We start from the raw sequence: 24,538 nt of genomic DNA, 5'->3' as shown, positions 1-24,538 counted from the left end.
CATGAAAAATTATTCTACATTAATAACCATCAAACATGTTATTCATGCTGTAAATACATAGAGTATTATTACACTCTTGTTTGTCCTTTCTAAAGATCAATAACAATTATAAATTTCAGAAGCTTGGTGTGCCTTCATGTAGAGCTATATCAGTGAAAAGTAGTCTTAAAATTACATATACAGTCAGGACTTATTACAACGACACTGTTGGTTCCCAAAGGATATGTCAGTATATCGAATTTGTCAGTATAGTGAATTTCATCATTCATCATGATTCACTGGTATCTGAACATTATGTATTTAGATCTATAAAAAACATCTAATGAAAAAGATTTTTGTGTGGATGTGCTCATTTCATTACACACATTACATATCATACACATAATACAACTACTTCATTAAAATAACAACAACTTAAATAGTTAAAGATTTTTATGAAAATGATTAAACTTTATAAAATAAAAAGCACACACAATGATAGGACTTTTAGAAGTTAAACCTTTAAAAAATGATTGGACACTGTTTGTTGTCATAAGTTGGCAAGTGTAACAAAATTCAGCTGACAACAACACGTTGGTATTGTAATAAGGTGTAACAATCAACTGACCAGGCTACAATTAAGAAATAATATATCCCAAACTGTGATTTTATTGCTCAATAACATCACTGTTTGGAGTTCGGATGCGGGGAATTATATCACGAGGGCGTAGCCCGAGTGATATAATGATGCGCATCCGAACGACAAACAGTGATGTTATCAAGCAATAAAATCACCGATTTGGATATATTATTTCGATTCTAACACGACATCAACAAATAAATGCTGCCGTACATTATAATTAGCTTAATTGCGCCTGATTTCTTTCCATACTTATTGTCAGCGCGTCACATTTTTAGTGGTTACGTCACGTGTATAATGATTACGTCACATGTCTAAATATAGAACGCCAAACAGTGATTTTATAGCATAATAACACACACTTTCGGTTCTTCTATGTTCAATAGGGAAAAATGCGGGTCGTGTTAGAATACCTGTTTTAACACCTTGCGGCTTTTGTTTTATACGCACGCTTGACTAACCAAGAGTCAGTTTAACGGGTACTGATTGTATAGAAAATAACGTGTTTGGTTTCCAATTTTATTGTCTCGGAGTCGGAATACGAATTTTCCGTTATAAAGGATTACAATAACGTTGACAAAATTGGGTTCCCACCAATTCACTGTCGTTATTTGAATTTGTCAATATAATGGATTCCGATGTATTGAGTCCTGACTGTACAGGTAGATTTCCTCATATAATACAGGTAGGATTCATCATATAATATAGGTAGATTTTTCTAATAAAAAAGATTATCATTATTTATGATTTATTTATTTTTGGAACAGAATAATAAATCAGTGTAAAGAACTTGCTATAAACCATTATTACAATATATAATGTAAATAATTATCTTTTTTGCACAACTTAGAAAAAAATATATAATTTTGAAAAAAAAATGTAATAATAATCTTTGACTAAAAATAAACAAAAACTTAAATAAAGTATACCCACTTTGAAAGTTTCATTGTACATGTATATAAATTTCTCCATCTTATACAAAACTTTTCATGTCAGAAAAATATACAGTTATGATTACTTCATAAAAGATATTAGCAAACACAAATCATTTGAAAAAAAAAAAAAAAAAAAAAAAAATCCAGAAAAAAAAAATCAGATATACACTTATATAACTCGTATAGACTATGAAATACACCTGTATGTTTGATATAAAAAAACATTAATAAAATTTTGTGATTTTGGTATTCCAGAGCAGAATTAACACTTGTACTCTCATATTTACACAACCGACAAGCCCAGTCTTAAAATTTCAATGAATAGGCGATTGTTAGTTTCAAATATTTCAATATAGTAATACTAAAGGGAAAGCTGGAGTAAGTATTGCACTAGGTTACATTTCAGTAATCTTATACAAGAATCTTAAACAAGCATCACTTTGACCTTGACCTATGTGTTTATGACCTCAAAATCAATAAATGTCACCACCTTGCCATTGGCAAAGTCCCTACCAATTTATATCTAAGTTGGCTATTTTTTTCTAAAGTAATTGATCAAACAAGGATTATACACATAATGTCACAGCGACCTTGACCTCTGATCTAATGACCTCAAAATCAAAAGGGTCATCACTTTCTTCAAACAAATGTTAGTATTTGTTTTCAGTACAGTCAGTCTATTAAATATAGCACTTGAATTAAGACAGTCATTGACATAAAACATATACATGTACTAATCAGACCATTTGACTTGTAATACCAATATTCAAATCAATTCAATATACACAAAGCACTTCTGTTAAAAATACATCCCCATATGTATATCCAGCAAGGGGACATAACCAGTATAACACTAATTTATTATACAAGTATTTTAGGATAATATTTCTAATATCACTCATCAGGCCTGCAAACAGCAAACATACAAATCATAAATGCTACAAAAATCACATGACATCAACCAAATTAAATGTTTTTTTTCTGACCATGTGAATTTTGACATTTGTGTTAAATATAAATCATATATAATTATTCAATATCTAATTTTTATTATGATGTAAGCAAGTGTTTTATAAGTCATACAATAATAGAGATATCAAATAACCTGCAGCTTGTATATTGCACAATTGCCACCTTATACATGATACCCTCTCTCACAAGTACACACAATTATCCCCACTCCCCTCCCCTCAATTTCTAATTAAGTCATTTTTAACATCTTTGATCAACATAGTCCATTATCATTCTATTATCATTCTGCATGCGATATATGAATTATGGATAATATCTTGTATATGTGTGTGTTGCAATGTTTTACTTCAGTTTCATTTTTCTTTTTCAAATTTATCTTGGGTGTTGACAATCTACTCTTTATTTATCTCCCCTCAGAACAATAGATGTTAATAAAAAACATAATATTTGTGAAGTTTTATGAAATTGCCTATGTTCAAGGTGTTAGTAACATTAAAATTAGAATTAACACTATCAATTAATAGTCTATGGTTTCTTACAACTGTTAAACTACTACATCAAAGTGTACCAGTCTAGTATCTTAGCATAAAAAATAATAAACAAAAATATTGGTTTTAATCATATTAAAATTTTTTATGCACTTTATGCAATGAATGGGTTGATTTTAATGTAATTTGACAAAAAAAATCCAGAATAGCAGGTTTATTGCTTTTATTTGAAGAACTTAACCCTCTGAGCACTAAAACTGCTTTTAATATGGAGAGAAAAAGAGTCAATCATACTAAAAACAACAGTTTTCAGTAATGACAAAAATGTGACTCTGGCTCTGACATCAACGGCTAAATTCAAGCAAATTTTACCATGAACCACCTGCCAAAATTCCATGAAAATTTGGAGTACACTTAGCCAATTCAAGCATTAAATTTTTTAAATCAAATACCTCTTTTAACAATCAAAATGTCTTCAGATATCACACACCCACATGAGTCAATGCATGTCAAAATGTTAACATATCACTGTTTACTGTTCAACGCATGGAAAAACCAGTCTATTTTTGTATATTTTTGGTCCTTGTACGCTGAATTCAACTGTTGTGTGAAATACATTATTGCCTCCTCCTCACTTTTTTCAACGGCAAGTGTTTTTCTCACATAACCTATGTCATCTAGTGATTGAAGTTCTGGAATTCCGCAGGATAACATCATAGTAAGAAGGTTAATTATCAGATCTGATTCCTTCCTTAAAACAAGGTAAACCTTCACACAGAGCTCTTGAAACCTAAATAACAAACAAGAGTAACATTACAATACAAATTACAATTATATATCAAAATAAATAACTACAAAAATTTTACAGTTGACTCTCAATAAGTCAAAATCGCCTTATTCAAAATTCCGCTTTCGTCGAAGATTTTCTAAAGTCCTGTCAAATTTCCTTTTTTATCTTTGTTTTTTAACTCCGCTTAGGTCAAATTTTGAGACTCCTGGTTCGTCGAAAGAAGGTTTTGGTACCGTCAATTAAAGTCCAATATATTTTTATTTCAATTAGTCAAAGTGTGAAATTGAGTTACTGAGAGGCAACTGTCCTTTAATGTTCATTGTCCTGTAGTTTTTTTTATAAAAAGTCCATACAGCAATTTATTCAAGGCTGGTCATACCATGCAGTATATGATGTTATTTTTAGGTAGCACATTCAGTCATTTGTGCCTTGTCAATAGAAGAAAAATGTTGAAAATTAATAAATAAATGAAATATTTACTGGAGTTATTGTTTGTTTGTTTGTTTGTTTTGGGTTTTACGTCACATCGACACAGTATAGGTCATATCGCGATGCTCCAGCTTTACTGGAGTTATTGCTACAAAGCCATGGTAAACATGTTGTTTAAAATTAATATCATACACCATGAGGTATTTGCCAAGCAGTTTTTTTGGCAAAGATCTGCAATAAGTGGGGATGGTTCTTTTAGTGCTCCTTTGATAAAATTAGAAATAAAATAACACTGATACACTAGTTGGCTCATTTGGTAGAGCTTTGGACTGATTTGAAAGACCTGGATCCTGCTCTGGCATGTACAGCAGTATCTAGAAGTTCCTTAGGAGTGTGAAGGCATCTAGTGCTTGACAGCTTGCCCAGGAACGGTCTGGTGGCTAAACTGTGCCCAGGTGAATTAAATATAGTATATGTTATTTTGGTTTTGGAGTGATATATGTGGATATATTACCTGTTAAGATTTTATATCACCCGAGCCGTTAGGGGAGGGTGATATTTTATCTTGGCAGGTAATATATCCACATATATCACTCCAAAACCAAAATAATAATTTTATTACCCTTTCCCTGCCGAGTTTAGACGATTTTTTAAAAAATCATTGCTGTTTCAAATGAAACGTCGAAATAAGATTCCCTTTAGGGTACCTCTTCGTCACAACATGACGTCACATAAATACACAACTTATTTTTCCCGTACCTAACGAATGTAAACATGAGAAAAGGAGTAGTCTATTGAACGCACTTTTTTGTAATTAATATCAAGCTTTCACAAGGTCATATTTGTTTTCGATACTGATGGTAATATATATCATTACTCTACTTTGGTAAATATTTATCATTTGACAGTTAAAAAGTGGTTTTAAATCGGAATTTACACCGCGTAAAATCGAACCGTACGCGCATCACCTCCGCGCATGTTGTTTACAACGTTGGGTACCCAACGGGGAAATTTAGTGTGTATATTACCCGTCCGGGTCGGTTATATCAATTTCTTTCGGGTGATCAATATCCAATCAAAAAGGCGGAAAAAATCTGGAAGGGTAATAATATATTATATGGTCACTCTCATGTGACATGGAGGGTAAACTACAAACACTCATCGACCTCACAATAAAACATATAAGTATCCACTATTAATTGAACCTTATGATCATGCAATACATGAAAATAATAACTAAATAAGATTAAAATCTTACTTCTCAAAGTCTTTAGTTTTATGTGGTTGGTCCCTGCCTTTTGATATCACACTCATGAAATCTTCTGTAAGCACAAACGGTACTCGTTCACGATTTATACCAAACTTCTTCTTCTTATGGTTTAAAAAGTGACCAAAGTCTATGTGAAATACCTGAAATGATTAAAATAATCAATTAATCAATTTTCATGACAATCCTACATGACAAAGCCTTTTTTTCTATTCTGGTATATACTGGACAAGGCACTTGGAAAATTCAACGCTAAACTCTCCCCTATTCATCCACCAAAATGCATTTTAGGCTGTCTATTCATCGATTTGAATATGATAACGAATGAATAATGTTAATACATTTATAGACAAAAAAGTGATATTTTTCTACTTTGCGATCATGACTACTGCAAGTGTCTAGAGGTATTGCTTCATTACTGCAATGAATTAAATCCTAAAATCTTACCCGTCCATCTCTGGCCACCATGATGTTTTCTGAATGCCTGTCACCAATGCCTAATACAAATGTTGCCACACAATAACCGGCACAGGATTTGGTAAATGTGTCTATAGCTTCCTCATACCTTCAAATAAAACAATAAAACACACATAAATGGCAAATTATATAAACAAATGGAAATGTAAAAAAGCATACAAACAGACGGAAACATACAAATCATATACATTTTCATCTATTTGTGTTTTGTAGTTTTCCATTTATCTTACATCAAATTTTCTCATGTTAAAAATGGTCAATTCCAAACAGTAATTAAAGGGATATTCAGGCAAAATAATGACAAAAATATTAAAATGATCTTATGTACTCAAATCAGGCTAAATTACTTTTCATGAAGTTTCAGCGTGAATTTCTGTTTAAATTCTATATACTTTGGGTTTGAAGCGTAAATATATCTATATATGTTGAACAAAATTTATACGCCAATAGAATCACCAAATAGTATTTAAACAAGTCAGGTGACTTTTGAACAAACCAACAGATATTGTGGATATTGTATGACTGAAACAAGCCTAAGTCATTCATTTGACATGTACTTTAACATTTCCAGAGTTCACTTTGACAACTATTGTGAAATGCTAGCGCTCTAACCTGCAGTGTTCGAAATTAGCAGTAGTCCTATAGCCCCCGACTACTAAATTTCTTCTCGGGCTACCAATTTTTTACAGTAACAAGCCCGACCAGGCTACTGTATTTTCAGAGGCAATATAAACAACTGTTTTGAACAAATGAATCGGGCTAGTGAAATGTGTTTTGGGCTAGTGAATATTCCAATCTGGTAGTCCTACCAGCCTAGTTGATTTAAATCCTAATTCCTTACACTGAACCTGACCCACGCGGGTCAAGTTAGGAAACCACCATTTTATTCTTAATATGGAGCAAAGTTTGGTTCCTTCGACCTTCTAATATATTCATTTTCAGGGCATTTACAGAATAATGAATGAAAAATTCAAAACTAAGAAATGAAAATTTTGCCTGTGTCTCCCTTTAAGGTAGGACAATTCCATTTCATAAGTTTATTATGGTAACGGCTAGAGACAAATACGTTTATTGAGGAGATAATTTCAAAAAAGGCAAAGACGTACAAGGCATCTAAACTACAACCTTGTGATATAATATGATAATGCAAGAATAATCAGTATTAATTTTCATTCTAATATGCATATAGAAAGTTAATTAATGGAAATAATCAAGATCAGAAGAGAAGTATTATTTCTAGACATAATTTTCTTTACTGACGTCATGTCTAAGGTCGTATGATGTGTCAATGTTATTTTCCTTATCCAGTGTATATTTCCTTTCATAAAGCACTTGAGAGCTTTGTCCTTGTTAAAACAACAAATAAAACTATTAACAGTATAGCACTACAATTTAGATGTTACACTGTGTTTATTTAATACTACAAGCAAAACATAAATACTCACCTGTCAGCATTCTGCTGTTTGATCCAGCTATGTAAGGCCTTCGTACCTCCAATCTGCCACATGGCTTTAGCACCAGATTTCTCCTGTATCTTCATGATAGTTGATGAATCTCTTACAGCTTCTATGAGACCTACATCCTGCCCAGTTGCTAGGCAACAATATGCTGTCATTCTATAAATAGAACAATTTACACATTTCTCTTTATCGAAAAATAAAGTGCTGTACATATTACTTTATAATTTATTGGAAATAAGAACTGTATACAGTTTTAATGGATTTGAAAGCTTAGTTGGTCACAATTTGCTTATTTCTTATATTCTATATAGCATACCAGTATATGCTTGGAAGGAAAAGAAGGAAATACTTAGAATAAAATAAGTACTCACCGTAGATCGAAACCTTCTGATTTCCAGATGCTGTCCATCACACTTATAAGTTGTAACGTCAACATATCTTGACGTAAATCTGAGAAAAGAAAATCAATAAAGTGTTGTAAACATTATAACCAAATTCAATGCTGTGGTGTCCAACATATGACCTTGTTCTAGATTCTACACCATTTTTAATAATGTCCAAATGTCTCATGAGATGTCCCTTATGACAAGAAATGAAACTTTTTTTAAAACACCAAAGTGTTGGTTTTTTAGGTTTTTATGTTGCACCAACATAGTATAGGTCATAAGGTGACATTCCAGCTATAATGGTGGAGGAAGACTTCAAATGCCCTTCTGTGCATTATTTCACGCACAACTTCTGTGCATTATTTCAGGCATAACTTCTGTGCATTATTTCAGGCACCTGAGTAGAACCACTAAATACTTTCTCATATGAAACTTTGCAAGGCCATTGACATTAATGGAAGATAGACAGATAGTTTAAATAAAGTGTAAATAACATTTCTATAGAACAGTCAGCTGTCCTTACTAGTAAACATTTTCATGCCCACAAAAATAATTTTATAACCACAAGTATAAAACTTGTAAAATTCTGAATTTCAAAAATCATAAAAACAAGAGGGCCATGATGGCCCTAAAGTCGCTCACCTGTATGTAGGCCCCCGGAGCGGGGCCAGTTTAAACCCCAGGGCTTTTATTTGAACAAACTTGGAAGACACCTATAAGAAGACGTTTCATGATGTACACACTTATAATGAAAAACAATGATCTGCCCTCCCCTACACCCGGCAGGGCCAATTTTAACCAAGGGCTTTTATTTGAACAAATTTGGTAGACACCCATAAGAAGATGTTTCATGCTAAACATCTAAGCTGTAGCTCATTGTGTTTTTTTAAAGAAGATTTTTTAAGTTTTTACTATATACATATAGGGAAAATCAATGACCCCCTGGGGCGGAGCAGATTTTGACCCCAGGGCTTTTATTTGAACAAACTTGGTAGACACCCATTAGAACATGTTTCATGCTAAATATCTTAGCTCTAGCTCTTTTGGTTCTTTAAAAGAAGATTTTTTAAGTTTTCACGATATACATATAGGGAAAATCAATGACCCCCTGGGGCGGAGCCAATTTTGACCCCAGGGCTTTAATTGGAACAAACTTGGTAGAAAACCATTAGAACATGTTTGATGCTAAATATCTTAGCTCTAGCTCCATGAGTTCTTTAAAAGAAGATTTTTAAATTTTTACTATATGCATACAGGGAAAATCAATGACCCCCTGGGACGAGGCCAATTTTGACCCCAGGGCTCTTATTTGAACAAACTTGGTAAACACTCATTAGAAGATGTTTCATGCTAAATATCTTAGCTCTAGCTCTTTGGGTACTTTAAAAAAAGATTTTTTAAGTTTTTACTATATGCATATAGGGAAAATCAATGACACCCTGGGGCGGGGCCAATTTTGACCCCAGGGCTTTTATTTGAACAATCTTGGTAGACACTCACTAGAAGATGTTTCATGCCAAATATCTAAGCTCTAGCTCTTCGGGTTCTTTAATAGGAGATTTTTTAAGTTTTTACTATACGCATATAGGGAAAATCAATGACCCCCTGGGGCGGGGCCAATTTTGACCCCAGGGCTTTTATTTGAACAAACTTGGTAGACACCCATTAGAACATGTTTCATCCTAAATATCTTAGCTCTAGCTCTTTGATTTCTTTAAAAGAAGATTTTTTAAGTTTTTACTATATACATATAGGGAAAATCAATGACCCCCTGGGGCGGGGCCAATTTTGACCCCAGGGCTTTTATTTGAAAAATCTTGGTAGACACTCACTAGAAGATGTTTCATGCAAAATATCTAAGCTCTAGCTCTTTCGGTTTTTTAAAAGAAGATATTTAAAGTTTTTTCTTTTGGTTGCCATGGCAACCAGAGTTCTGCATGGAATTAAATTCTTTGAACAATTTTTAAAGGTGACCACCAAAGGAACATTCCTGTGAAGTTTGGATGAAATTGGCTTAGTGGTTTATGAGGAGATGTCATTTAAAGTAAAAGTTTACGGACGGACAGACGCCGGACGGACGCCGGACGAAAAGCGATCACAAAAGCTCACCCTGTCACTTTGTGACAGGTGAGCTAAAAAAATAAACAGGTTTCTAATCACTCACCATCCCCATTCTTAAAGAGTATACTGTATGTCTTGTACCAGAGGTCAGCCAGCTGGTCAGGGTTGTGCCAAACCATCCACAGTGGTCGCTTCTTTGACATCTTCACTTCACATTGTTCAGCACTGTCACATGGTAAAGTATAAATCTTTATGCCTAACTTTTAACTTTTCTTATCATTAAAGAAATACCTTAACAACTTCTTGACGCTTCCAACTCATTTTAATGTTCAAAATTTAAACAAATTCAATTAAGTAAATTAATAGTAAATTAGAGGGTTTCAATATTTTAGTGTCAGTGCACATTGGCTTTGTTCAATATAATTAGAGCAACTCCATGACAAAATCAACATAGTGCATTTGCTACCAGCATGGCTCAAGACAAGCCTGCCAATCCGGGAAGTTTGATCAGGATACATGATGTTCGCTATCATTTTCTCTACTAATAATAGGTTCTGTAAGCATATAGCATGGATCCTGATCAGACTGCAGGGACGCACTTTGTCATGGTGGGGCTCATTATATAGTATATACAACTTCTTTTTTTTTTTTTTTTTTTTTTGATTGTGTTTTACGTCACATCGACACAGTATAGGTCATATCGCGACGTTCCAGCTCACTGGTGGAGGAAGACCTCCGGATATACAACTTCAACTGTTAAGGTTGATGTAAGTAATTACCTAAGAAGCCCTAATCTATGGCTACTGTTTAGAGGTGATGTAAAACTCTGTAGACATTCTTGGTAATCTGGTTGTTGTAGTTGATCATGAAGGCACTTCATCTGTTCTAATTTATCCTGTATAAAATAATATTATACATTTAATTTATACAAATTCATAACATTATTTCATCAACTTTATCTTAAGTGAATAAATCAAATTCTCGATTTATGTGAACTATGACCGTTGAAGATGCAATAGACACAAAAATTTTGTTTCAACAATGACACTGCTTCATTACTGTTATTTTTTTTAAATTCCCACTTCCCCAACACAACCTTTTAAAGCATTTTTGCCTGTTTCAAGCAAGTTGTAAATGCATTAAAGACCTTAACAATTGGCAAATTTAAAATCAACAGAATTGCAAAATAATAACTGTGAGTTTTGATAAATAAATCAACAGGATATTGGATATTTCAGCATCTGACAGGTTTTCATGTTTTACAATTCTAAATACATGTACTAAATGAAATTGCAAACTTTAACCACAAAATAAAATTCAAGAAATTCAAACTACAATATATACCTCTTTAACTTCATATTTCAGCATGTTAGTGAGCTTGGTCATTTTCTCAAGGGCTTCCACTTGTTTGGACAATGTTTGTAAGAATGGTCCGCAACTGCGACACAGAGCCTCTAATATCAGTCCAAACCGTACTCTTGTTGCTTTATGATGTAGTTCAGACCTGTATAAAATAAATTATCAACTTCTATATCAGTCTATTGTAACAACAGTTCTCCATCCAACACAAGGAAATGGACCAATTTTTTAACTTTCATCAGTCACCATACTATCAGGTTAATGTAGTAGTTTTATTTTGGTGCCAAAATTCCCAGGGATATGTTAAACCTCCAGCAAGGGGACATTTGGTGGGGGATTTTATCATCTTACTGTTCCCTAAGGGCAGCCATTACTAGGAATGAGTAAATCCAAAAGTCAGCCAATGTTGTCCTATGCAATTGATGGCACCAGAATTACATCATATGAAAAATATGCCATATGATAAATAATTTATTATAAAATATATTACCTTGATGTTAACTAAGTTATAGCGCAGAAATAAACTGCCAGTTTTTATGTTCTCTCAAACAACTATAAACATTTAACAATGCTGGACCAATCTGAATTTTTGAATGGTTTAACAATGAAATATTTGTTGTTTGTTCAAGCTATTTAAAATTCTACACTATGTTCACGTCACAGGGTGAGAAAAATGTGCAGCCTGACCCGGACTTGAACCGTGCACCCTCAGAATACCGTTCCGCTGCTCTACCGACTGAGCTATCCGGCCGCTTTCACATCAACTCTCTTAAATAGTGAACAGTTCTGAACCATGACATTCAAAATCAAATGACTGACATACAAATAAAATTACTTCTTTATCAATGATAGCAATTAAAGTATACATAACAAAAATCTTTAACCCTTAGCCTGCTGGCCCAACTGTTTTTATGCATGCTATCAATCAGCACTTTCATTCTGTCTGGTCATAGTCATCACTATTCAGTTATCTTAAATTTTTTCCTAAAATGACTATTTTTGTCTAGAGTTAAAAGATTGATGAGTCCATTTGAGATTTTAAGCATTGTAAGGGTTATAATATGTGAATATGAGAAACATTATATATATTAAAATGTCTTACTTCAGATGCCAGAATAGTTTTTGTCCTATACGTTGGTTCATTAATGATCTCTTGAGCAGGAATCTAGCCACCGGATTGTCCAAATATGGTTCAAACTTCAAGGCCTAAAATTGTTTAATTGCTAAATATTTAAACATATAAATTTCAAAATTTACTTAGTAACAACTTTACTTCTCATACCTTATGCCAGCCTCTGATAACATAATTAAAAAAAAATCAACAAATTTAGTATTGAAACTATACAAAATAATTTTGTATTTATAACTTATCCTGAAAATTTATAACATACCCTGAACAAGAGCTGTCCGTAAGACAGCGCGCTCGACTTTTTTAGTGCTTGCCTATAATACAAAACATTGACAGTTAAGGGCCATAATTCAAATAAAATCTTTAACAGAATTACCTTCTCCTGGACATGTTTGGGAATCATGATGGTAAACAAGTATTCCAACTTTCAAATTAATATCTCAAACAGTTCAGTCAAAAAGTGGACTGGTACTAAAAACTTAACCAAGATTCTAAGTCGATAAAAGGCCTTAATTTTTAAAACAAATCCTTGACAGAGTTACCTTCTCTTGCGTACAGATGGGGGTAATGATGTGAAATAGCATTAAAAGTTTCAAAGCAATATCTCAAAGGGTTAAGGCAATAAGTGGATTTTACCCATATTCAATGTATTTTCTAAGTCAAAAAGGGGCATAATTCTGTCAAAAACCTTGACAGAGTTATGTCCTCTTGTCTGTTGATGAAGGTCGTGATGGTAAACAAGTATGGTCAGTTTCAAAGCAATACCTCCAATGGTTTTGAAATAAAGTGAGGTGGTACAAAAAACTTAACCAAGCTCAATACACTTTCTAAGTCAAAAAAGGGCCATAATTCTGTCAAAAACCTTGACAGAGTTATGTACTCTTGTCTGTAGATGGAGGTTATGATGGTGAACAAGTATGGTAAGTTTCAAAGCCATACTTGTAATACTTCTGAAATAAAGTGGGGTGGTACGAAAAACTTAACCAAGGTGTGACGCCAACGCTAACGCTAACGCTAACGCCGACGCCGACGCCGGGGCGAGTAGGATAGCTCCCCTTTTCATAGAAAAGTCGAGCTAAAAAGGACAGTTTAAATACAGTAAAAAAATTGTGGGTTTTTTTTACCTTCATTTGCTGTAATATTTACATTTCGGGTGACTGTATGCTACATTTTTTATTATTTAATATGACTTAATTTAAAAAAATTTTGCCGCAGTGGCATAAATTTTTTAATTGGGTTTGCAAAAAATTTTACAGTTTTAGAAAATACTAAACTTTTGCCATTCTAACAATTCTAAAATGATTAAAACAACATAAACCCTTGGTCTATAATTTTGTAGTTTTAAAAAAATCCGCAAGGGTGACTGAAAATATACCTGTTTCAAAATTTAAGGGGAAAATTTTCTGCGTTTTTCATTTTGTCATTCCTATTTTCCAGGGCAAAAGTACAGGGAAACTTTTCGAATTTTTCAAAATCTGTGAACGAAAAAATCTAGCAGCTGTAAAAGCCAAACCCCTGGGGGTCCCCTGTTTGGGCCCTTTCTTTTGAACATTTTAAACTGAAATATATAAAAAATTTGAAATATAAATTTAAATTTAAATATAAAATTTTGAAAAATAAATAAATTTGGGAAATTTTAAATAAATTTGGGAAAAATAAATAAATTTTTCTTTTTTTTTGAACTGCTGATAGAGGCGTTCTTAAGGGTTTTTGTTTAAATTTTTAATGTCCAAAGGAAAAGAATCTCCTTTTTCCCTTTCTTTGTTATTTTATTTCTTTTGGGGGGGTTTTTTTGGTTTATATTCTATGAACCCGGCCCCAAAAGGGTGAAGACCTTGACATTTAAATCCAGCAACCTGCACTAGTTAAGAAGTAGTGACTGAGCAAAGTTTAAAATTGGCAATATTTGTGACTAAAACTTTTCTCTTGTGACTAGAAATATAGACAGTATACTTTCTAAATATGAAAAAAGTAAATAAAGTAATTTACTGATAAGCCTTGTAGATGAATGTAACTTACCTGAGCAACATTTTCTCTGTCATTCCACTTTATTGCACTGAGAAGTTTTGGTAAAGAATTTGGTTGATGCAAACAGTAATCTCTGAAAACATGAATATACATGTATGTGTTTTATATAATATATGATGGTCGGTTTTTTCTCTCTCGTTTTTCAAGAGGTTTTCAAATCATCAGACAACTTTCTTAACATTATTTTTGTTTGATAACCTGAAAAGGATTTGGTACCGTACCCGAAACCAGGTAGTTGTCATAATTATATATTAAACCCACCTGGTGTTTTTGATGTGTTGTTCTCCCCTCCCGATGATTTTAAATTATTGTTAACATTATTTTTTGACACAAGCATGCAAATGGCTTGATCCGTCAAAACTGAAAAGATCTTCTATTCATAATGGAAATTTCAATGTTCCTCGCTAAGACAATTATTTATAAACAATGTAAGCTCTATATAATATAAGAATATAGATAAAATCAAGAAAACAAAGTTTAAACCTTCTTTTCCACAAGAGTTCTTTTTCCTGCTCTGAGATTTTTCTACAATGGATCACGGCTAATAATTTCATCAGCTGACTTTCTTCTATTCTCCAATCATCTGCTTGCTGGAAAAATAATACCGAAATATCTGGTGTTGAAGTAGCTTTCTGCGCCTTATTGTATTTTCCTACGAGCCGTGTTGGAAAATTCGGTATACTCTCCACAAGACCAAGCTTGCTGCTTAAAATACAAGGGTAAAATATAGGCAATTACTTGTTAACATACCAAAAAAATTGCTTAGTGAATGATATTTTTCAGATCAAAAATAAGTTGTGCTAGTTATATAGAAATTTACATACTCATAATGTGACAACCTTACCAAAGCTAAGGAAGCCTGGCCCCGGTCAGATATTATAAATTGTGAGTTGAAATAAATTAAACAGTGTTTCATACTCATATTATGACAACCTTACCAAAGCTAAGGAAGCCTGGCCCCGGTCAGATATTATAAATTGTGAGTTGAAATAAATTAAACAGTGTTTCATACTCATATTATGACAAACTTACCAACGCTAAGGAAGCCTGGCCCCGGTCCCTGTTAGTGGCATACATAGCCAGCTCCTCTAACTGGTTGTCTGGAGGGTAGGACAATACTGGACTAAATTTTTCAAACTCAATCTCTAGGCATGGGCAGTCCTTGTCGGGGTTTGAAAACCCGGGGATACCCATAGGGTTTTTAAATTTTTTTATCAGGGCCATGAGGGGAAGGGCCATAGGTTTTAAGACCCAAATTTTTTCCCTTTAAAGGTCTGTTATTAAAGCCCAAACACCTGAAGTTTTCCCCCCAAAGTTTAAGGGCTTTAGTGAGTTTTGAAATGAAAAAAAAGGTAAATTTAAAAAAATTTTCAAAATATCATAATTCTACTTTGTTTTTTGTTTGTTTTAAAGAAGCAACAACATAGTTTATGTCATAATTTGACTAACCTAAGGTGTTACAAACTTAAAACAACACAAGGGGTCAAAACCACCTAACCTGTTGGAGCTAAAAATTGCGCAGACTCCAGTAATTCAAACCTATTTAGTCGCCTCTTACAATCATACAGGGTTAAATTGTGGATGCAATTCTGATGCCTCAACACGTAAAGGCAACCAATCCACCACAACCGGAATCATAATTCTAAGTACTTTTCAACTAATAAGAACTGTTACATTTATTTGTTTACAAAGACAATTGAGAGAAAGGGAAGATAAACCTTCAAAATCTTTAAATGATTACATTGTTTTACACCATCAATTCAAAGTATTAATTGACAAACTTACCACACACAATTCAGAGTTTAAGAATTTAACTACAAAACTATATATCAAGTTTCAATGCTGATAATAAAGATATTAAAAACACCTATGAAATCTAACCACGCTCAATACTGTCCTAATTGAATGAATTTGTACTTAAAACTAACAACACAAAAGCAGAATGGATCCATTCAAATTCAGATTTAAAATGGTCAAACAGGTCATAAATACCTTTTTATTTTTCTTCTTTGACACAGAACAAATTGAAAAGCAAATCTTTGCACTACGGGGAATGTCTGGCAAGTATAGGAACTCCAGCCACTGGTTCCAGCGTGGATTTGTTGAGTCAACTTCTTTTGTTTGTTTAATCTCACATAATGGCTCTGTTCCAAGGTAAATACCAGCTTTTACATAAATCTGAAAATTAGAAAAAAACTATTTATTAAATATGTCCGTTGCAATTTGGCACTATAGTCTACAGGAGCAAAATGTGATAAGTCTCTACCACCAGTACAAAGCCTTGATCAACTCCTATAATAATTTGTGCATGAAACAAGGCACAAAGTGAAATCTACCTCCACTAGCTAAAGCTGAACGGTTTCAATCTGCCCCTTTACACTATTAATGTTATTTGATATCCCCATCAACCTATTACCTAAGCACAAGAAGTGCCATTAATTAAGTAACTTTTTTGTACATATTTTCCTATTATGAGGTTAAAAATCAAATATATAACCCAATTGGTTTAAACAGAAAAAGAAAATTATTGTCTACTATACACTTACATTGCCTTTTTCTTTGACATTCACATATGTTGCACAATGTATTTTTATTTTAAAGTTGACACTCATCTCTAGAAGTGACAGGGTTTGTTTGTTATTTATGTCTGTTAGAGCTTGAACACCTGCAACAAAAAAATAAATTCATACATAAATAATTGCATAACAGACATACTTCCAACTCAAGCTGATAATGTAATAAAGTACCAGGAAACATAACTGTCTGGAATGGAATACAAGTATTTATTATCGGCTTCAAAAATCAACACTTTCCAACTTCAGAGTCAAAGTTATTGACTTTTTTTTTAAAATATTATATGTCATAGGTTATATAATTCCAGGAAACACACAAAATCAATTACAATCCACTTCAAAACATTTACCCTAGTGGTTAAGGTGTTTGCCTTTTAAACCTGGGATCATGGAACATGGGTCAATGCCATAGTATAGGTCAAGACTATCATTCCCCATCTTGCATTTGCATTGGTTAATAATGGAAGTATATCAAAACATTATTCAAATATAATATAAGAACATGCCTCATAGTCAAACTTAATCCATAACATGCAAAATTTGTGAGATGGATTTTTTTCCAAGCTTTGAATTTGAAACAGTCTACTCAAAGTTTAAAGATTTTCAAATTTCAATATTAAAATACAAGCTAGGTCAGACTGCAGGAATGTGAGGGCTGACCTGACACTAAACTGCTGACAAACGCTTAACTCAGGGTTAACATAATTTTTGTCAAATGAAAGCAAAAAATGCCGATAGATTTTCAATAGAGCTATCATCAATAGAAATGATAGTGATGTATCAATGATATTTTTCTGTCAACCAATAATCGATACACATTTTAGAAAATCAATAATTTTGACTTAATAATTGAGTATCTTAAAATCATGAAAATTCACCCAAAATATATGTAGAGGCATATTTCATAGCAGTGATAACAAAAAATGGTCAGCAAAAATCAAGCAATGGACATCTATAAACAAGACACATGAATAAAAAAAAAAAAAGAGTACAAATGCATAGTTTGAGCCGCGTCACGACAAAACCAACGTAATAGTAGATGCGTAGGCTGGTATGGATCCATGCTGGTTGCAAACCCATTATGTTGGTTTTGTCGTGAGGCGGCTCAGTTTATTATCTTTGTCTAGCCTACCCACTTCTGCATTAATGACAAAATTTACAAACATAAGAAAGTTCTATAATTGATTACCTCTTTGGACGTAAGATGGGAGATGGAAGGGTGTGTCTCGTAGAGCATCATGAACATTTTCCTTCTTTAACAACATTAACTGGGGAATTATTCCCCCTGCTATACAATCTCTAATAAACTGAAAAATATAACACATATATATATATATATATCCTTATAAAAATACAATTTTATGTCAGCTTTACCATTTAAGTTTAAAATAGCAAAATTTTATGATGTCAAGGGCAATAACTCTACACATATTGAATAAATCCACAAGCAAACCCCCAGGTGTACAACAGTTACACATGCTGACCAACATTCCTGTAGTTTCATGACTCTAGGTTAAACACTTTATGAGCTATGGATGACAAAAATTGAAAAGTTTTACTTAGTCAAAAGCAATAATTCTAAAAAGACTGAATTAATCTGCACACAAAACCCTAGGTACACAACTTCACATGCTGATCAACATTCCTGTAAAGTTTGTTGACTCTAGCTCTATCAATTTTAAAACTACATATGACACAACACTTTGAAACAGAAGCACAGATACACAGACAGACAGACAAGGGCAAATTTAAATGCACCCCCCCCCCCCCTTCGTATAAAAAACTGCGAAAGTTATGAAAGAATAAATGACATGAGCAAAATTCACACTTTGTAACACAAATTCCACTTAAAATGTTTTAGGTTTTTTTTCCAATATGAAATATACGTACAGAAAATGATAACATTATTACATGTACCTTATATTGACTAATTGGATATCCTTCAAATAAAAACTGATCACAGCCGCACACTTTAAGTACATAGGTATGAGAGAATCCCTCAATACATCTTTCAATCTCCTCCTTGTTACGTCCCATATTTCTACTCCTACGACGTATCGTCTCCGCGATGACGTCATTCGGTTTAGCTGTGTGAGGTAATTTTACTGTGTATTTGTTCCGACTTTTGTCTTGTTGTACCACCCATATACATACATAGATATGCTTGTCTGAAAAAGAAAAACACACCAAAAATAATGAAAATTTCAAATGAAAGTAAACCATCATTCATTGACTTTTTACAAACCTTTGTCAACTCTATCTGTAATTTCAAAGGAAAGCTTTAAAGGCCTATCATGTCTCAGAAATGCTTTTTTTTAATTTGTTCTCAAAAGATTTTTAATTTTGATGTACTTTTATAAATATCTAAAAAGTTACTAATTGGCCAATTACCTGAATCAACTTTTTCATCTGTTGCTTTTTGGCAATAAGTACATTTATAGTCATTTAGTATTTTGTATGGAAGTCAAAATACTACTAAGTTTACATTTTGCTTCTTGAAAACACATTATTTCATATTTATCACTACTTTCATCAGGTAATAAGCATCTAACATGCTCTAAAACCATTATTTAAACATTACAAAATTCACGTTCATGTTTCTAAAGAAGTAAAATATTATTTATTTCTCAGGCATAATGTGCCTTTAAGTCATAGTATTAACTATTTTTATTGTTGTTGTTCATTATGTTACTTAATGTATATATTCACATAATAAAACCAAATGAAAATGAATATGTACAAGAGTGCAAGTCGAAAATATCAGAAAACCTGCAAACACTGAATTGAGTATTATTTCAATTGGCTTTATACAGAAAACAGAACTTTCAGGAGTAGAAAAAAACCTGAACTTCAGGTAAATTCCTGAAAACTTGTACCCATGTATGTATCAAGCAATTATTTATATTCTATGAGAACTGACATACTTGTTTGATGAAGTTTCTCTTCAAGATGAGACGGAAGTTTAGCGGAAGATTCTACATCGGGTGGGTACGTGTACAGTGCCAGACTGTGTTTACCGTTACGTTTACGATCTTCAACAGCTTCTTTACACACTTTGAGAATATTACGTCGAAAGGTCATGACCTCTAGATCTTTCATTTCATTGAACTCGTTCACAGGGATACCCACAGTCATGCCTGTAATTACAGAAAATATTTCATGTACATAAATATGTTATAATTATATAGGCATACTACATTTTACATTTCATCTCAAACTCTTTTTTTTACCAATTTGAAATAAACAATCTGCCATCTGTCAATAGTTTTTTTTAAATTCCCCCTTCCCCCCCAAAAATGAAGAATGGTTTTGTCCAGATTGTAAGCTGGACAAGTGGACAAGTCCATTTATGATATTTAACAAGTGGTATGGGGTTAATCTACAAGTATGTTACATACAGTACCATTAAGTTTAGCATTAATTGAGTAGTTTGATTTGACTAATATTCCCATTTTAAAGATATCACTATAATAAATATCTAAGAACTATACAACAGCATTACTGTCCTAAGCCATAATGAAAGGATTTACAGTGATTTTATCATTACCATTGAATATAAAAAAACATTGAGCATACAAATATGGTACCAGTAGTTTGCCAGCTTAGTGCTATTTATAAATGGTTTAGTTTTAGGTGTGGACATTCTGACAGCGAGGTTATCAAAAAAACATTTCTGAGCTCTGTCTCAAATCTCAGGATTTTCAATCGTCTATGTAAATTCTGCAGCAATATTCTGTTTATTCATCATATACATCAATTGCATAAATGCTTCAAAGAATTGGCTTAGCATAGTCAACATTATTTGGGACTCCTACTTTTTCTGGCTTGAGAGTCTCAGAACTACTATTTTGATCATCCTAAGGTTATAGTGTAATAAATTGTTAAAATGTTAAATTTATCTGGTGTTTTTTTTTGTTTATGCAAACTCTTAAATACAGTACATTTTGATGTAGCAAACATAAAAAAGCAAAAATTTTCAAACATAAATACAGGGTTACACCCTCCCACCCCAATTTTCATGAACCCTTGCCCCTGTGCCTGGTAAAATTCCCGGGGAAAGGCCTATTATAACTGTCAAAAATCTTTATAACTAAATTTACTAATATTAAATGTAAGGGACTTGCATTACAGTTAATACACACATACAAACGTTTATCTTTATAATATCATTATTCAAAACTATGTATATGCTGAAACAGGATGTTATTATTGATTATCTATAGGCAAAAATCTATCATGTTCAATGGTTAACTAGAAAATATACATGCCTGACAAGTATAAGATATAAACATACAAGACATTTACAGAAGGCTTAACATCAATGAGGAAATCAAAATCTGGTTTTAAAATGTATGAGCAACTTAAAAACTTGAGTAAAACTGTAATTTAATAAACAGGATGATTAATAACTAAGTCATTTAAATTTCTATTAAGATAAAATTAAATAAAATACAGTCGAGACTGTCATAATTTATGTGACTTTCCAAGGGACCTTAAGAATAAAGTCACATATGACCACATGACCGGGAGTCTCATAATACAGTCTGAAAAAGAGATGTTAAGTTTTTCAAACATGAGCACTTCAAGTTAGAAAGATTACATTTGTAGAAGTCCGAGTTATTTCAATAACTAAATATTAAACCTGTGCAGCCAACAGTACAGCATCCAGTCAAACTTACGGACATTCTAATTATATCTAATATAGGACATGTATGACTACACCATTGTTCTCTCTATTGTTCTTTTTTCAGCCAAATAAAAGAAAAAAGCCACATAAAAGTATACGGAACGAATGACATCAAAGAGAAAGAATAGTTACCTACTGTTCAGCTAGCCACATAAGTACCCAAATGTAAGCAAGGATATACAGATGAAAGGCTTAACTAGTCTTATATTGGTCAGACTATATCATATGGATATGCAGATGAAGACTTACGTGGCATTATACTAGTGGAACACATAGGCCCATTATTATTGCTAGCACCCGAAGGTTGAATGTCAACATTACATAGAGCAAGGATTTAAGACACACTTACCTATGGTATAATTTTGCATCTTTTCCTCCCTATTACCCTTTGGTTCAACCACTTTTAGAATCGGCTGAAATAATCTTAAGTCACACAATCTTCTAGTTTCATCATAAAACTCTTCACGTTCAGCATCTTGTGTTATTCCAACGAAAATATATGACGAGGGGTCTAAAAGTTTGTGAAATAATGGCCATCGTTTTGCCTCTGTCCATAAATCACTTTTAATTCTTTCCATGGTAGCATCTCTGTTGCATCTGAGTGGTAAAAGAATTCCTGTTGGCATCAGGCAGTCAACATGTATCTGCAACGGCATCAAATGATGACCCCATAATTCTCCCGAACTTGGCGGCATTGTTTTGCCGTTCTACCAGCACTTCCCTAATACTGAATTTATTCACTATTCTGTTTCCCGTGTACATAAAGAAAAAACAAAACAAAATCATTAAATCATGACAGAAAGTAAACAGATTCACATCATCCTTGAATAACTGGAAAACAAAATGTAAATCATATATATATATCGATTGACAGTAGGAAAAAAAGTTGTTGACAACCTACTGGTATTTCTATATATTTTAGCTAAAAACAAATGTAGCAACATGAAATGTTGTAAACAAAGTTAAACTGATGTTATTCAAATTATCTTATAAGATAAATTTGAGAAAACACAAGAGCAATATTGAGGTAAAATGACACAGCAATTTTCTTCCTTTATGGTTAGTCAACTTAAAACCCCAGATAATTAATAAAATGGAAATCAGTGGAATTTCTATATACTACAGTAATGGTTTTAAAACAGTCATATAAAACAAACTTTATTTCTCATAAAGTATCAGATTAATAGTTTACCTGATGAATCTGTGTTATGTGTTTACGCAGTTTTACATTTTGAACAGTCCATTCAAAGTTTAAGGGATTTAAAAACTCCAATCCATAATACAACATGATATGTAAACAAAATCTCCAACCCCTACACAACATCATATGTAAAAAAACGGTATGCAACAAAATTCACACCCCTTTACAACATCATAAGTAAATCAGGTACAAAACAAAAATTTCAACCTCTAAACAACATGATATGTTAAATTCCAGTATAAAAACAAAAACTCCAACCCCTGTACAACATCATATGTAAAATTCTGGTATACAACAAAAACTCCAAACCCTGTACAATATCATATGTAAAATTCCGGTATACAACAAAAACTTCAATCCCTATACAACATCATATGTAAAATTCCGGTATACAACAAAAACTCCAACCCCTGTACAACATCATATGTAAAATTCTGGTATACAACAAAAACTCCAACCCCTGTACAACATCATATGTAAAATTCCGGTATACAATGTACAACAAAAACTTCAACCCCTGTACAACATCATATGTAAAATTCCGGTATACAATGTACAACAAAAACTTCAACCCCTGTACAACATCATATGTAAAATTCTGGTATACAACAAAAACTTCAACCCCTGTACAATATCATATGTAAAATTCTGGTATACAACAAAAATTTCAACCCCTGTACAACATCATATGTAAAATTCTGGTATACAATGTACAACAAAAACTCCAACCCCTGTACAACATCATATGTAAAATTCTGGTATACAACAAAAACTTCAACCCCTGTACAACATCATATGTAAAATTCCGGTATACAATGTACAACAAAAACTTCAACCCCTGTACAACATCATATGTAAAATTCCGGTATACATTGTACAACAAAAACTCCAACCCCTGTACAACATCATATGTAAAATTCTGGTATACAACAAAAACTTCAACCCCTGTACAACATCATATGTAAAATTCCGGTATACAATGTACAACAAAAACTTCAACCCCTGTACAACATCATATGTAAAATTCCGGTATACAATGTACAACAAAAACTTCAACCCCTGTACAACATCATATGTAAAATTCCGGTATACAATGTACAACAAAAATTCCAACCCCTGTACAACATCATATGTAAAATTCTGGTATACAACAAAAATTCCAACCCCTATACAACATCATATGTAAAATTCTGGTATACAACAAAAATTCCAACCCCTATACAACATCATATGTAAAATTCTGGTATACAACAAAAATTCCAACCCCTATGCAACATCGTACATGTAAAATACCGGTATACAACAAAAACTTCAATCCCTATACAACATTGTATGTAAAATTCCGGTATACATCAAAAACTCCCATCACAAAGAAACTCCAACCCTTATACCTCATTGTATGTAAAAAACCGGTATACAACAAAAACTCCAACCCTTAAGCAACATCGTACATGTAAAATACCGGTATACAACAAAAACTTAACCCCTATACCACATAACTCAGGTTTACCCTTATACTAATACAATGTAGGCTATACCACGTTCAAGTTTTAAACAATGAACAAGTATAAATTGAAGGTGTAAAAATTTATTTGTATTAATATAATCAAATCTAAATGTAATATTATGGTATTCCTTCATTGAATTTTGATCTTTTTCAATCTTATCAATAAATTC

At 32.6% G+C, this 24,538-nt stretch overlaps 1 protein-coding gene across 1 annotated transcript; it reads right to left on the bottom strand.

Moving 5' to 3' along the window:
- Positions 1–1,030: 1,030 nt before the first annotated feature.
- LOC132735186 (phosphatidylinositol 4,5-bisphosphate 3-kinase catalytic subunit alpha isoform-like) lies at positions 1,031–22,523 on the bottom strand. Its single transcript, XM_060722110.1, has 18 exons — positions 22,010–22,523; positions 19,898–20,110; positions 18,891–19,141; positions 18,163–18,280; positions 16,947–17,065; positions 16,334–16,578; positions 15,433–15,664; positions 14,884–14,990; positions 14,392–14,473; positions 12,346–12,449; positions 11,229–11,388; positions 10,664–10,779; positions 9,988–10,109; positions 7,809–7,887; positions 7,423–7,593; positions 5,948–6,065; positions 5,492–5,643; positions 1,031–3,804 (listed from the first exon to the last, which is right to left on the bottom strand). Exons 1-18 carry the CDS (start codon positions 22,353–22,355, stop codon positions 3,540–3,542), a joined length of 3,000 nt encoding a protein of 999 aa, XP_060578093.1. The 5' UTR covers positions 22,356–22,523; the 3' UTR covers positions 1,031–3,539.
- Between the last annotated feature and the right edge of the window lie 2,015 nt (positions 22,524–24,538).

The sequence above is a fragment of the Ruditapes philippinarum genome, unplaced genomic scaffold (assembly GCF_026571515.1).
Source record: "Ruditapes philippinarum isolate M1 unplaced genomic scaffold, ASM2657151v2 ctg1516_1_1_1_1, whole genome shotgun sequence".
Taxonomy (NCBI): domain Eukaryota; kingdom Metazoa; phylum Mollusca; class Bivalvia; order Venerida; family Veneridae; genus Ruditapes; species Ruditapes philippinarum.
The sequence above is the reverse complement of the archived record's forward strand: the minus strand, read 5'-3'. Positions and strand labels throughout refer to the sequence as shown.